Raw genomic sequence first — 14,804 nt, forward strand, 5'->3', positions numbered from 1 at the left:
GTAGCTGACTAGATATTTACAATGCAGCGTGGGGGAAAACCAAGAGGAAAAAAATGTAGGTATTTTGGGGTCCAAAAAAATCAAGCAAAAGAAAAAATATTTTAGTATTACCTTGGCATTTGGTCCGTCAGCAGCACTCAGGCAAAGCAGTGGGATGCAGTGCTACAGAAATGTTTTTTCAAAACATGTTTCCATTGCTTCTTGAATGGCACTATGAAGTATTCTGTATCCAGGGCATAAATTATGCCCTATGCTAGTCCTTCAGTGACTTTTTATTAAATATTTTTCAGTTCTTCCTTTCTTCCTGTGATTTCTTTCCTGGTATTTCTTGTGCTATTTTTTCACATATACTTTAATGGCTACTGTAATTAAATTTTGTGTTTAGATATAGACTCTGTTTCGTGCACTGTGTCTTCTCCTTCGTTTCAAATCTATGTCCTTCAATTACTCACTTTTCCCCCTACATATCAGGGCTTGTAAAATAGCTTATACACACACTGTCTTTCTATTTCACATGCAAAAAACAAAAATAATTTTCTTGACTCCTTGTATATTTTCCCATGCACTTTCTTTCCCATTACCCGCCAGTATCTAGACCTGTCATATACAAAATATTTATGTTTTATTTTTTGTACTTCTTTTGCCTGGTGCCAAGCTCAATCCAGGAAGACCTGGTAGCTCCCTGATGAGCACAGCACCATGTCAAGCCTGAAAGAAAAAGAAGAATCTTCTCTGTGGTTTCTTGCATGCTCCCTTTGTCCACATCCATGTTTCTTTCAGGGTGGACTCTCTTCTAAGGGTTCCATGTTAAATCTTGATATCTCTGGTCTCTTTCACACAAGTGCAAGATCAAGTGATCTGCCCTTGTGTCTGTCCCTTAAACATTGGCTGACTGGCAGAAGTAATAACTGATATACTTTTACAGGCAAGCTAGATCTTCTGTTACCAGCTGTTCTGTAGTGCAAAACAGTGTTTCCCATTCAGTTTTACTAGAACATTTCCCTATAACCTTTTTGATTAAAAACACCTTAGTTTCTGGATGTCATCCAGTAACAGCACATGTTGGAGGAATGGCTCAATGCTTGGTCCCAGTTAAACAGATTTGCTTAACTCTGTCACCAAAAAATCTTCAATTGTAACTCACATTCAATTTTTTACCAAACAAAACCATTGTAGGAATGTAACAAATAAATTACCATAGGTGAATGTACTTTGTTTCAGCCATACAGATGTGGTTGCAAGGTTACATCAGATGAAAACTACTGCCCAGAAGCCTTTGTTTAAAGGAACTTCATAATTTAAAATGTGATGATGTACCATGTAACAGTTCAATATATGAAGATACAATGGAAAATTAAAGCATCTTTAGGCACAAAGCACTAAAGCATCTGTGGCACAAAGCTGCAAAAGATCCCATTTAGTTTAAATAATAATAAAGTGCATCATATCTAAAAAGAGAAGAAGAGGGACTAAGAATTGCCAGCTCAGCTATCGCTTCCAAAACATGCGCTTGCTGGTCAGAACAAATCAGGTGTGGAAGGTATATAGTTTTCATATTGCTCCAGACTGCCCCAGCATTCCTCTCTCTGCATGTACAAGTGGAATGTACAAGGGGAAAAGCTTTCAGGAAGAAAGTAAAGCAGAGGTCTTCTTTAAAAGATGTTTAATCTTCCACTCTCCTAAAATAAGAAAAGATACACAGCTCTCTGGATCTACATACTTACTATCTATCCTGTCACCTGTGAAACACATTTTACTGCATTGCTCACTTTTTTCTTCAAGTGCTGGTAGCACTGCACGCAGACTGCACAGTGCCTGCTCCTGGCAATCACTCACTAAGCATTAAGGTGGATCCCCAGGCACCATGATGCCTTGCACAAACTCAGGCTGCTACTCCTTATCCTGAAATTGTCCTTACCTGGTAGCAGGTCTCAGTTTTGGTTTCCAAGTCGAACTACACCAAGCAGTTCTCCCTCTGGTCACTCACAGTTAGACCATCATCTCCAAAGCAGTTGATTTGCTTTTCTTTCCTTTAGCCAACAGTGCATGGATAGATGTGAAAAATAAGAATAATTTATTGCTCCACATTACCCTAATCAAGAACGAGAGCAAGTCATAAAGGCTTCCCAAATAACCAGTAATAACATTGTTAGTAATCTCAAGCACAAGCATTTTAAATTTTTTTAAATTTCTTTTTTTCCTTTTTTTTACAGAAATCACCTAAAGGCAATTTACCTGCTCTAAGTAAAACTGTTTGGCACCAATGTTAGCTAGAATACATGTCTTTTAGGAATATCTTTATTGAATCAGCAGCCTGCAGTATAGATTACATCACTGGATCTCTGCCTACATGGTTAAGGTCTCCACTAAGACTAGGTTAATACTGAACCAGCAAGGATGCTTTTAATTTATCTTTAAAGTCCCTACAAATAGAAGACATCTGTTGAATAATAAAGTGAATGGAAAATAAAGATTTAAAATGACAGTTTGTAGAGTGAAGTTAATATATGTGCTGCCTTACATCTTAATAACCATTATTTCTTTTATTAAAATACAGAACTGCTAAGTAAAGTTCTGAAATTTGAGATAAAAGACTTGAAAACAAAACAAAACAAAAAAGGAAAAGAAAAGGGAAAAAAAAAGGGATCACACAAATCCCCTGGTTATGTTAATTTTCCTAGATTTAAGCATTGCAAAGCTTTTGCTTTTCCTTGCTTTAGTGTAATTCTGGTATGAAGGAGACCAGAGGAAGAAATGAAGTAATAATATTTAGAACACTTTTAACTTACAGCGACAGGCAAATGGAAACAATTTGAAGTAGGCCTGGAAACTTATTCACTAAAATATTCTAGTTCAGCAGTTTTGTGTGGCAGCGAAATCATAAAACTGTAATAGAAATATCATATACTAGCTCAAAAAGTTTCAATTCTGTAGCAACACATACTGCAAATGGGGAGACCCAAGAAAAAGAAAAACAGGAAATTGAGAGTGAGTCATGACAAGTAATCTTATTAATCAAGTGAATACATGCTGATGGAAGAAAATTTAAATTATTCTAAGAAATTAATGATTAAAAATAGATTACACAGTACTTACAGATGTATAACAGATATTCAGTGATATTCAGTAATTTTAAATAGTTAGACTTAGGGAAACATCTCATTTTGCTGCATTTTAGGACCACAATTATCACTACTTAACATCATGGCTAATTTTTGTGTGTATCTAACACAGAGATTTTTTTTCTCCTGATTTGGTTATCTTTTAAAAATACAGCAGAAACCTAAGTCTTTTCCTCTGTCAGCAACTCATCAATTTCTAACCCCTGTTTTTTCCCACAAATTTTAACTGATTTCAAGTTGCAGGAAAATATGATATAGACTACACGTGTGGGGGGTTTTTTGTGCCCTAAAGCTGGCATCATTTTTTGGAGCAAAACGTTTGATGTAGGAAACTACATCTTAAGTAATTGTAGTGACTAGTTAAGACATCAAAAGACTTTTAAATTGTTTATTTCCCTCTGATTAAAAAAAAGTGGTTTTTAACTCATGCTGCTTGCAACTCCCCAGTTACAGAGAATGTGCAATACACTCCTAGGAGTCACTTTATAGTAATTTTGGGGAAGTATCTTGAACTATTATCAAGCACACCGTAGAGCAAAGGCTGCAGAAGGCAGTTTTGTGCACAGCTGGCATTTGCAGAGTGCAGAAGGTGCCTCTCTCTGTACTGCTCTTTGGGAACACCATCTGGCACCTTTTCCCCCAATATGTTCCATGGTATGGTAGGACCCAAGTACATGATGCAGGCCCATGAGCCCCATGAGATTTTGCCCCTTCCTTCAAAGCCCTCGGAGTGCAAACAGAGGGAAGCCATGTCAGACCAGGGTCTTTTTACCTGGGGACAGTGAGAAACATGATCTGCACAAGACAACCTGCCACCCCCCTCAATGAATCCCCAGTTTGAGACCCTCCTTTCATTCCTTCCTGATTAAAATGGCCCTTTTGCTTCTTAAGAGCAGCGGGTGGCAGCAAGCACAGCTCTTCTGTGCTTGTTGGAGCTGCCAACCCATCGTTCCATGGCAGGCCGTGGGCAGCACAGGTGGCAGCACAGGGGTGACTTGGGCACAAGGTGCCAACTCCCGTGGCTGAGCCTCACACCTCCCCCTGGCCTTCTGCCTTTCTTCAGCTTGAGAGCCAGTACCCTGATGCAGGGTACACTCATCAAGTCCCAGAGAGCCCAACATGATGTTTTTCCTTCATCCAGGAGATGCAAATGCTCTGTTAAATTAAACACTGCAACTGGGAAAACATGCCATGATGCAGTGGTTTGGGGATTTCTGAGGTTTCTGAGTAGTGAATGCTGAGATTTTATTTTTTTTTTAAGAATGGTTGTGTCTGAAAAGCCAAAGTATGAGCTGTTCACAACCCACTTCCCAACAACGTAGCCAGGAAAATTATTCCCAGGGGAAGGAGGTTTGGGGAAGAATCGATTGTTATGTTCTATTGTGAATTCACTTGTCACGCATTTACAAAGGGACATTATACACATAGAAATTTCATTTTACAATCAAGATTATGATTCAGATTAGAACAGCAAACAGTTGATTAACACAGATATTCCCATCTTAATCTATACATACATAACATTACTCTAACACTTTTGTGCTTTTTTTTTTTCTTTTAATGTGATCTCCTTAGAAGGCATATTATTCCTTAGACAAACTAACACAAGTTCTCAAGTTATCTCAGGATAGTTATTTCAAAAGAAAACGCAATATTTCATAATAAACATTTATAATCAGGTTTTTAACAAAGTAATTCATCATATAAACAAATGAATCAGTCAAGACACTAAATAAATATTTGTACTGGTAAATGCTAGCATTTTGCTTATATTGTGTAGGACCTGATCCTGCAAGCCCTCTGTATACATCTTTATCCCCACTGAATGATTGGTTTCATTGCTTGTTCTAATCTACTATTTTACTTTGAGCTGAGCAAATACTTTCTGGCCACTAAGTTAAGTAATTCGAATAAACACTGGAATACATCCCAGCAGACAATGATTTCCTTAGATATCTTTCTAAGTCATTAGGTTTTTTCTTGTTTATGAAATCATCACAAATATTTATCAACAGGCAATCAGGTTTTGATATTTACAATCTGAGTTGCATTGGTTAATTGAGATTTTTAAAATATATCAGGTTCCTTATTCTTGGCTTTTTTAAGGAAAAAAGCGTGACTTCTGCACTCAGTTTGAAGAGTAATTTCCAAGAATTATAATATAAATTGAAAGTGAATTTTTCTTTTGTCATACATTTGAGTTAACAGTGCTAGGCTAGGAAGGCAGGAGCCTCCAGGAAAATAACAGCCCAGGAATTCTGCTTGAGGAGGGCTGGTACAAACATGAATTACAGTCTCTGTTCTCACCTCCTGCCTTTCCAGGGCAAGGAAATGGCCTTTCTTAGAGCACACTATGGCCAGTCTTTTAATTCTGAAGTTACTCAGTCCTTGTCAAGGTTGCCTTTTTCTTTGCATGGTAATTCCAGAACAGAGAACCACAGATAACAGACATTAACTGACCTACATACCCTCTTCAAACCTTAGAGGATAACCTGGATTCCTCCCACAAACAGATGTGCCAGTGAATTCAAATCACTTAGTTCTTTTGGGGGGTTTGGAGGGGTTTTTGGTTGGCTTTCTTTTTTAAGGAAACACAGAAGCAGTCAGTTACAGCTAAAAACTCACCACTTTTTCTTGCCCAGCTCAGTTTGAAATGCAGTTTGAAATCAAGGGTACTGAGTTTATTGATGTACACACTGTAATAACTTAAGTTTAGCTAAATTCTGATGGTTTCCTGAATGTCTCTAAGCTCTTACCACAGTATAGCATGAAATGCTCCAAGCATCTGGCAAAAGAAACCCAATGATTGTAGAAAATCACTGCCTGAACTGAAAAGTGGAACATTGAAATTACTCTCTCTATATATCTATATATATAGGGATATACACACACGCACACAGACACATATATATCCCTATATAAACATTTCTTTAAAATACAGAAATTAATTTTGTCATTTCTCCTGTTGGTATTAAATACTTTACTTCATGAATCCACAATATGGCAACTTCAGGTGGTTTGGAGAAATAAATCTGAAAACAGTCTTATAACCTCCACAATATAAATATATTGGCAAGGAACTTTGACCAGCAATAGTAAATTTTGAAACTTAAATAACTATTCTACAGTTACTCTAATTTTAACAACAAGTTGTTACTGAGTACCAATATTCATGAAAATGAAAAACAAAAACTAGAGCTTTAACTTTTAACACTGATGTGCAGCCTTATGAAAGGAATGTAAAAGCAAATGATGTATTAGAGACTCATTCTAAAAAGAGAACGAACAACTTATCCTATGTGTTTCAAAGTAAGAACACTGTATGCTTGCACTTTACAATAAATGACCATGTTGAGTCATAGTTTCTTCTTGCCTGCAAATGAAGGATGTTGGCTCAAATAATCTTCAAAGTGTAGATGAGCATTTGATTAAATCCTGTTTGTTGTGAAAACAAAGTTCATTTACACTTTGACTGAATAACAATAAGGAGTTTGTTTTAATAATAAGACATTTAAGGACCTTGGTAGCCAGTACCAGTTGTATTTGCAAGTAGCTCCTCAGCTTTACTCTTTTTTTTAAAAAATAAAGGTACAGTTATAGTTATTCATTTACTTTAAAAATTCTAAAGATGAAGGAAAGTAGCGTTTATACATATAAGTCCTCATATAAATTATAAAACTCAAGTTTATCTTAGAGAGTTCCATCCCCAGAAGAAGCATAAAGCACTTTTGTGGTACCTTCACCAGTAAATATTTGTATCACATCAAATCTGAGAAATGCAACAAAGATGATACTGAATCCAAAAACTGAAAGACAACATTCTTCTAATACAGTCCCTTGTGATGAATATGCTCCATGGGCTTGTGTGATTTCCATGACAAGACTGAATTTCAAATAAAGGAAATATGAAGGAATTCACCTCACCAGTTCACTAGGTATAAGAAACGTCAGTGAACAGCAGAGTCAGCCCATTTGAGGTCAACAGTCTTTGGAAGACTACAGGCAGGGAGTTTAAAACTACAACAGCAAAATCAAATAACAGCAATGAGGTAAACTCCCCTAAAAAGGCCAAATAGGCTGAGTTGTCAGAAGAGAGTCCAATTGTACCTGACACCCAAATGTTTCTGTAGCCAGAGTCCAGCGAGCTGCATGGTAGAGGCAAATGTACTTGCTTTGGACCCTAAGCACATTTTATATTGTTTCGGATCTAAGTTGGGGTCACACTGAACAGGATGAAAAATATGGACAACTCCTACTTCCTGACTTCTGAAAGCCTTCAAACCAGATGTTATCACTTTAGTAAAGAGATCTACGTCCTCAAGTCCCCAGCCTTGAATCGAGGTATCAAATCCACCAGCAGTAAGTAGGTCACTTTTGTAAATACAGGTAATTCCAAATCCATACTCCCTCCAAAATCCAGTTCTTTTTGTGAAAACAAAACTACTGTCAGCTGGAGGGTTGCCTCCATATATTACTTTTGGATCGTATTGGCTGAAGATGATAGGGTAGTAAACCTGTTCTCCCTGAATAGTGTTATCTCTGCATCGCTGGAGGAAGTCAGATGTGAATACTAGATCAACATCACAGAACAGCAGCAAAGTGTCATTGTCAAAGTGAGATGAGGCCATCTCAAGAGCCAGACCTCTAGAAAACTTTCCTGACATCGGAATCAGGGTTATATCTGCCTTGGGATACTTCATGCTGTATTCTTTCATTAGCTCTATGTGTTTGCTAGAGTCTGGGCCCGAATCAGAACTGAAGAGAATTATTGCCAACTTTACATTCTGCTTGGGAATCAGACAAGTCTTCTCAAAATTAACCATAAATCTTGAGAAAGTATCAAATCTCCCTGTGATAGGGACAAGAATATGTATTTTCTTGTCACTCTGTCCCCCAGTGTCTTTGGTGCCTTGGAATGACGAGGAAAAAATCTTTAAAGAATTTGAAAGGAAAGAGAAAGATTGAGTGTCACCATTGGTGTCCTCCAGCAAGCTTTTTACATCCAGCTCCTCTGCTTCTTTGAAGAAAGGTTTGCTAAACAATTGCTGAAGGTAAGCATGGCGTCTCACTGGAACTGTAACTTTCCTTCCTTTATGCCTTTTGTACAAAAGCAGTAAATCCAGGATGTACTCTACTCCATGCAGAGGGTCTACCCTGCGGTACCCATACTGTATTTCCTTGAAATCAATGAGTCTTCCTCTGGATCTGGAGTTCTCATTTATCATTTCCATGACCTGCATCACAGTATCATCCAGTGCAGCCCGCAGGACGCTGCTCAGGCTCTGCCGGGGTGGCTGGTTCTCCGCCATTGAGTAAAGAAACTTTCCTGTCAGGAACTCCCACTCGATGACTTCATCCCTTTCCCGTGGCTGGAAGTTATTGAAAGACGGCACCACTCCCAGTTGCTGATCTTCCTTATTTATTTCAGTGTTACTGAGCCTGCTCATCAGGACGCTTTCTCGATGGAGCTGGATGGTCCGATGGCGCAGTTCGGAAATTTTGCGACTCAGTATGTAATTGTGCAGCCTATACTGGTAGGCAGGTCTTTTGTTTGGATGAAGTGTTATGGCTGTGTGGATCTTGCTGTTGTGAAGGTCTTGAATGTAACCCTTGCGGTTGTGTTCATAGTTTTCGTGGAACAATTGCTGCATCTACAAAGAGAGAGAGAGGGGTGCAGGGGGAAAGAGACATTAAGTTGAATGTCTTCTACCCAGAAAAAGGACTCACATTGGTACTAGTATCATTACCTATTCTTATAGACCATGGTTATTTTTAGGCATAGAGTTTCAAAGCATTCAGTGGAAAATAGTTACATTGTTTTGGTTTGAGTTTCAGTAGTGTCCACAGTAAGCAAATATTGTCCACTGTCTAAAGAAAAGGTCAATTATATTTGGTTTATCTTCATTTTGTTCGGCTGCAGAACCAAGGGAAATGCATAGGCATAGGTCTGTGGGTGATAGGAGTTCATAAGTGCTATGCATGAACCACTGACTTCACTTCCATCTAAACCCCAGTTAGCACAGATCCTTAATGGAAGGTTAGCAACATTCACAATTTTTTAAAGAGCACCCTGTATTTGTGTCTATGGAGCAAAAAGCTGACTGTACTGATATATGCAAATAGTTAGTGCTGCTTAACATTCAAAAACTGAATGGCCTTAACAAAAAAAATTTTTTTCATGTTGACAGAGAATTCAATAATTGAAAGAAAACCATTTTAATATACATTTTGTAAGATACACATATAATAGAGTATGTCAATTAAGCAATTGATTGTGATAGTGATTTCCAATTTATTTCTGTAGCAAGAAAAGACATTCTACTTCTGTCAAATTAGTAATTGTGATAGACTGAAGAGATATGTTTTGTGGCTGACAAGTCATCCAAAACATCTGGCCTTGATACTTTCTGTGCTGACTAAACATATCATGAAACTATCTTTGACTCAGTTTCCTCTCTAGAAGACAACTTAGCTCATTATTAATGTGATGAGTATTTATTCTTAAATGGGAAATCATATGAACTAGTAAAATACTGATATCATAAATATATTTAAAACCTGCTGCTCTTTGCTAACACCGACTAACTCCAGAGAATTATTTCCCATGACTGGCAGACAAAGGAGAAAAGGCTCATTTTTTTTAATCTGCAAACAAATTGGTCTGTAATTAATACATAAGGAAAATGTACTGATTAGATAGAAAATGTTGTTCAAGAATGCGTTTTAAGCTTGAGCTGTACTCAGATTCTGACATGGGTATTGCAGTTTGTCTTTTATACACTGAAGAAATCAGGAGAGGTTAGTCCTGATTGCACAGTATATCTGACTCAAATTAGCTCATTTTACTTCAACTCTTTCAAGAACAGAAGTTTTGACACTGGAAGTAATATTAAGAATAGGGCAATAAATATAAAATAACTCCATAACTCCCAATTAAATCCTAATAACTCCTAAGATAAGAATCACAAAAGCTATGTAATATTCATTAGCATGTACAAGACATAAACATTGTCACATTTAGAAAAACAGAATTTTAATATAGAACTTCTGGACTGCCCCTCCCATTTCATTCAGACCTCAAATGCCTCTGCTTGAGCAAACATGGCTGCTACTATCACTCAGTTTAAAATTTTTGAAGTTAGTCATATAACATGTAGAAAAGCAACAGACACATTCTGATAAATACCTTAAGCTATGTTAAATTTGCCTCTGATAAAACAGCTATCTCTGTTATATTGAAGTGAAAATGAATGTGAAAGAAACATACAATGTTACAACATTACTCATATATCCCTTATTCACAGAACCTACCTAAAGCTCTCTGAAAACATTTGTTCTGTCTTGAAATGCGGGTGGTTTGCTTGTTATATGAGATGAGATGAGATGAGAGTTTGGCTGATTTCCTTGTAATACATAGAATAGGAACCAACATCATCAGGCCTGTTAGTGTTTTAACTAGCAGTGCTGAAAAAACTTAAATATGGCTTTCTTGAGAATTAGAGATGGTCACAGGCAGGACAGATAGATTAGAGATTGAAAGGAAAACAGTGTTTAGGAAAGAGCTGGGTGATGGAATTTGCTCTTTGGAAAAACTATTTTCTCTTCTCGCTCTACAGTTTACATTTTGAATAAAGAAAAAAGAACAGCTGATGTGGCTAGATTTCCAGCTCTCCAGTTATAAGTTACACTTCCTTCCTGGTCTGCTTTACTTAAAATTGTATGCTGTGAGCTCTGCAAGGTGACACGCTATGCTTTTGCATTGTCCACTTTTCCTGCAAAAAGCTGAAGGCATGATTTTTACATCAAGAATTTCACAGCAAAGACCCCTTAAAGGAAAATTAGGAAAATGTGTGATGTTGAAAACAAAAGAAAGAAGGGCAGGTGGTTTGCATCACTTTCTCTTCTAAGTTGTCTAATGAACAATGTTATTTGAGTATAAATGAAACAACCATTAACTTTACCCATTTACAACCATTAACATTTAAAGTATGTGATTTTTCATAGTTAAGTACATGAAAGTTTTTTGTAAAGTAGTAAAATGGATTTTATCCAAAAGATTTGCAACAGATGACATATTGCTGCAAAGCTAAATGCTGTCCCCCAATTGTGCAAATTCTTCTGTAACCCTTGACTTATTACAAAATCAGCTTTACAGAACATTCATTAGCATTGCTTATTTAACAGAAATAAATTTATGTTGACATAAATACTGCATTTTTTACACATTCCAATTTCAGATGCCTGGGTTTATTTTATATGCTCCACTGAAAAAATGGAGAGAAGATATACTCCATTATAATACTGATTTTGGTTTTGATAATCAACAACAGATTAAAAGTAGCAATGAAAAGAAATTCAATCAACTCAGTAATGCAGTACTATCACACATATGCAAAACTGTACTAATCCATTTTCAGGTATGTTACTGGAAACTCTTAATAGATCCTCATTTAGAGAAAACAGAACAAACATGACACTGAAAGTGTCAACACTTCCTGAAGATAGCCTGCTTTAATCTTGGCACAGAAATTTGTTCTTAATGTTGCAAGAAAAAATGTCTTATTACAAATCAACTTATTAGCATCTAAATGAAAGCAATTCAATTTGATCCGAACTTTGCTTTGAAATTTCTAGGCAAGATGGTCAAGCCCAGAAGGCAAAGGGAAGGATGATTAAATTTCCCAGAAAATGGATTTGTGTGAGAGTCTGAATTGAAAAATGTAGTTATAAATTATCGCGCAAAGGAGGTGGGTTTAGGAAGTGGCAAGATTTATTGACTATAAATTAAAATTATTCAGCATGGTAAGAGTAAACCTTCCTGCAAAAGTTTTCATGATTTTGAATAGCAAAGTAATAAAATGCCAGATTAAATTCTAGATAGATAAATGCAAAGTACGTAAGAGGAACACAATCCTAACTCTGCCTGAAGAAGGTAAAACTGCGTAAGCTGTTAGGACTCTGTCCTAACAGTACCAGTCCACACAGTATGCAATTCTGTGTAGGTGTCACACAGAGGTTTAGCAATGATGAAAAGAAAAGCAAATAGCATGAGGACAAGTCTAGAGTGAATCAGAAGCTTCATTACATGGTAATGTCCATAGCACACCAGCATCTTGAAGACTGTGGCCAGGCACCTTGTCAGTATCGTCCCATCCGAAACTGATAACACAGAATTATAGAATGTTAAGGGTTGGTAGGGACCTTAAATATCATCTAGTTCCAAGGGCAGAGATACCTTCCACTAAACCAGGTTGCTCAAAGTATTGTCCAACCTGGCCTTTAACAGTGTCCAGGTTGGGAGAACCACAACCTCCCTTGGACAACCTGTTTGTGTCTCACCACGCTCACAGGAAAGAATTTCTTCCTAACCTGTAGCCTAAGTTTTTCCTCCTTTAGTTTGTACCTATTACTCTTTGTTCTTTCAATACAGTCCCTGAAGAGTTGCTCTCTGGCTTTTATGTAGGCCTCCAGATAGTGGAAGGCTGCTGCGAGGTCTCCATGCAACTTTCTCTTCTCTGGAGTGAGCAGCCCCAACTTTCTCAGCCTTTGTACCTCTTATCAACTTCATGTCCTCCTCTGCACTTGCTCTAAGAGTCCCACATCCTTCCTGTGTTGGGGGCACCAGAACTGGCACTCCAGGTGGGGTCTCACCAGAGCAGAGCAGAGGGGCAGAATTCCGTCCCTCACCCTGCTGCCCACGCTGCTCTGGATGCAGCCCAGGATCCCACTGGCTTTCTGGGCTGGGAGTGCCCATGGCCAGGTCATTTTGAGTTTGCCATCAACCATCATGTAAGTACAAAGGTACCAACCAAGGCTACCAAATGATTACACATCTGGATCATTAAATAAACAGACAACTAGGGCAAAACAGAGAAATCCAAAGAGGGCCAACTCTGAGATCCATGGAGTAAGAGTAAATGAGCACCATAAGAAAAATTGTTAGGAATGGTACCACCTCTTCTCACATAAAGAACTATGACACTTACAAGGATGCACTCAAGACTCAGAAACAGATCTTAGTGGCACAGCAAGCTGCTGATGGTAAAATTATGGATCACTTTAAAGAGTGAAGCAACAGCTCAGTGGGAAACTACAATCATTGCTATCCAGAAATCCTGCAGCTCTAGTTGAAGATATATCACAATATTACCTTATTGTCCTGTACCCCGCCTCAGTTTCTTCTACCAATTACCCCAGAGAGAGAATATTTCGCCAAATGAACATTTACTATGACATCATACAACCAATTTATGTTCACTGAAAGCAGTGAATGGGAGAATTTCTCTTCAATTCAATATAATACCTGGAGGTCCAACATTTTATCTGTTCACATTGCATGACTTTGTGACTTTTCTGAATAGTTTGCTGTCTTCTGAATGTTTCTTACAGCACAACTAATACAAGAGTTGGCATGGACTTCTGCTTGCCTTTTTCCATGCCAGCTGAAACTAAAAGTTGGCAAGAAATACTAAAGATCTAATCATGCTCTGAGGAACTCTGAACTCCAAGCAGGAATTAAAAAAAAATATAAGAAAGAAATCAGAATAAAGGCAATGTTTTATTATTGTGGAAGAAAAATACAATAGCTAACACTCAAGCACAAAGTAATTTGCATTGCAAGTTCTGAAATCATTGTAATCACTGCGATTTACTGATGTAATAAAAAAGGAAGATTCTTACTGCATATACACAAAAGCTCAAACCTACCAACTTTATTATTGCAAGACTATCACATATTAAAAAAAAAGCCAATGGTGCTTTTTAAATTAACACAATTTTTTTTTTGAGCATTAACAATATTTAACAGAGAAGACATAAAAATTTTCCATTCACTCGAGCTGTTCTTAAATCCATGGGAGTGCTAAACTGCTGACCATTTTAACTAAACGGGACTTTTAATAAATGTAGAAATAAGATGAACAGGAATCACTCCCGGTCTTTCTTCCCTCTGCTCTTTAAAGTTTAGCTCTGCTAAAGATGAAGATTTATTCACTGCTGCCAGTGAATTCAAGGGACATTTCATCTGTATGAGGAAGATACGTAAATCTACTGCATTTGAGATGATACTGTTTTGCTGAACAACAGGAAGTTGAGTGCTTAAAAAAATTCAGATTACTATAGGTACATTAGGATGGCCTTATTAATATGTACTATAATAAAATGCAACACTAAGTAACAGTTAATCTAAGTTTCTGGACAAGAAGACAGATATGGGCAGGTCAGTTTTGATGCTCTGAGAAATACTATGAGCCTGGAGAAGACACGGATTAAGACTGGAATCATGAAATGCATATGAACTAGATAACAGAGAAGCAATAACAAGCTATGTACAAGTGGGCAATTATCAGTTTGGAGGGAAGTTATTAGTCTTCCAGCCTCCTCAGGTTTGGACTGCCTCGTGTCACTAAGCCCCTTCTTTGGAACAAACCAGCCTTCAGAAGACAAGCACCAGGGTAAGGTGGAAGGGATGACAGGTTAAGAAGCTGGTAATAACAGTTCCAGCTACAACAAACAACAGCCCCCTACTCACTTCCAATCTTTCCCCTAGGATGCGAAATGGAAATGGCTGACTCAGCAGTTTTTATTATTTCAAAGATCTGACTCATTTCCTGTTCTGGATGATAAAGGATGATAAAGGATCACAGAAAAGGCATAACTAATTTTTCTGTCATAGCTTAAGCT

At 37.4% G+C, this 14,804-nt stretch overlaps 1 protein-coding gene across 1 annotated transcript in view; it reads right to left on the reverse strand.

Annotated features, from left to right (window-relative positions):
- Window positions 1-2,993: 2,993 nt before the first annotated feature.
- The window catches only part of CHSY3 (chondroitin sulfate synthase 3), a 144,570-nt gene continuing 132,759 nt past the window's right edge, over window positions 2,994-14,804 (reverse strand). Inside the window, exon 3 of the mRNA XM_063180206.1 lies at window positions 2,994-8,773. Coding sequence (XP_063036276.1) covers window positions 7,208-8,773 — 1,566 coding nt within the window. The 3' untranslated portion in view covers window positions 2,994-7,207. The remainder of the gene's footprint in view (window positions 8,774-14,804) is intronic.

This window comes from Melospiza melodia, chromosome Z (genome assembly GCF_035770615.1).
Source record: "Melospiza melodia melodia isolate bMelMel2 chromosome Z, bMelMel2.pri, whole genome shotgun sequence".
Classification (NCBI taxonomy): Eukaryota; Metazoa; Chordata; class Aves; order Passeriformes; family Passerellidae; genus Melospiza; species Melospiza melodia.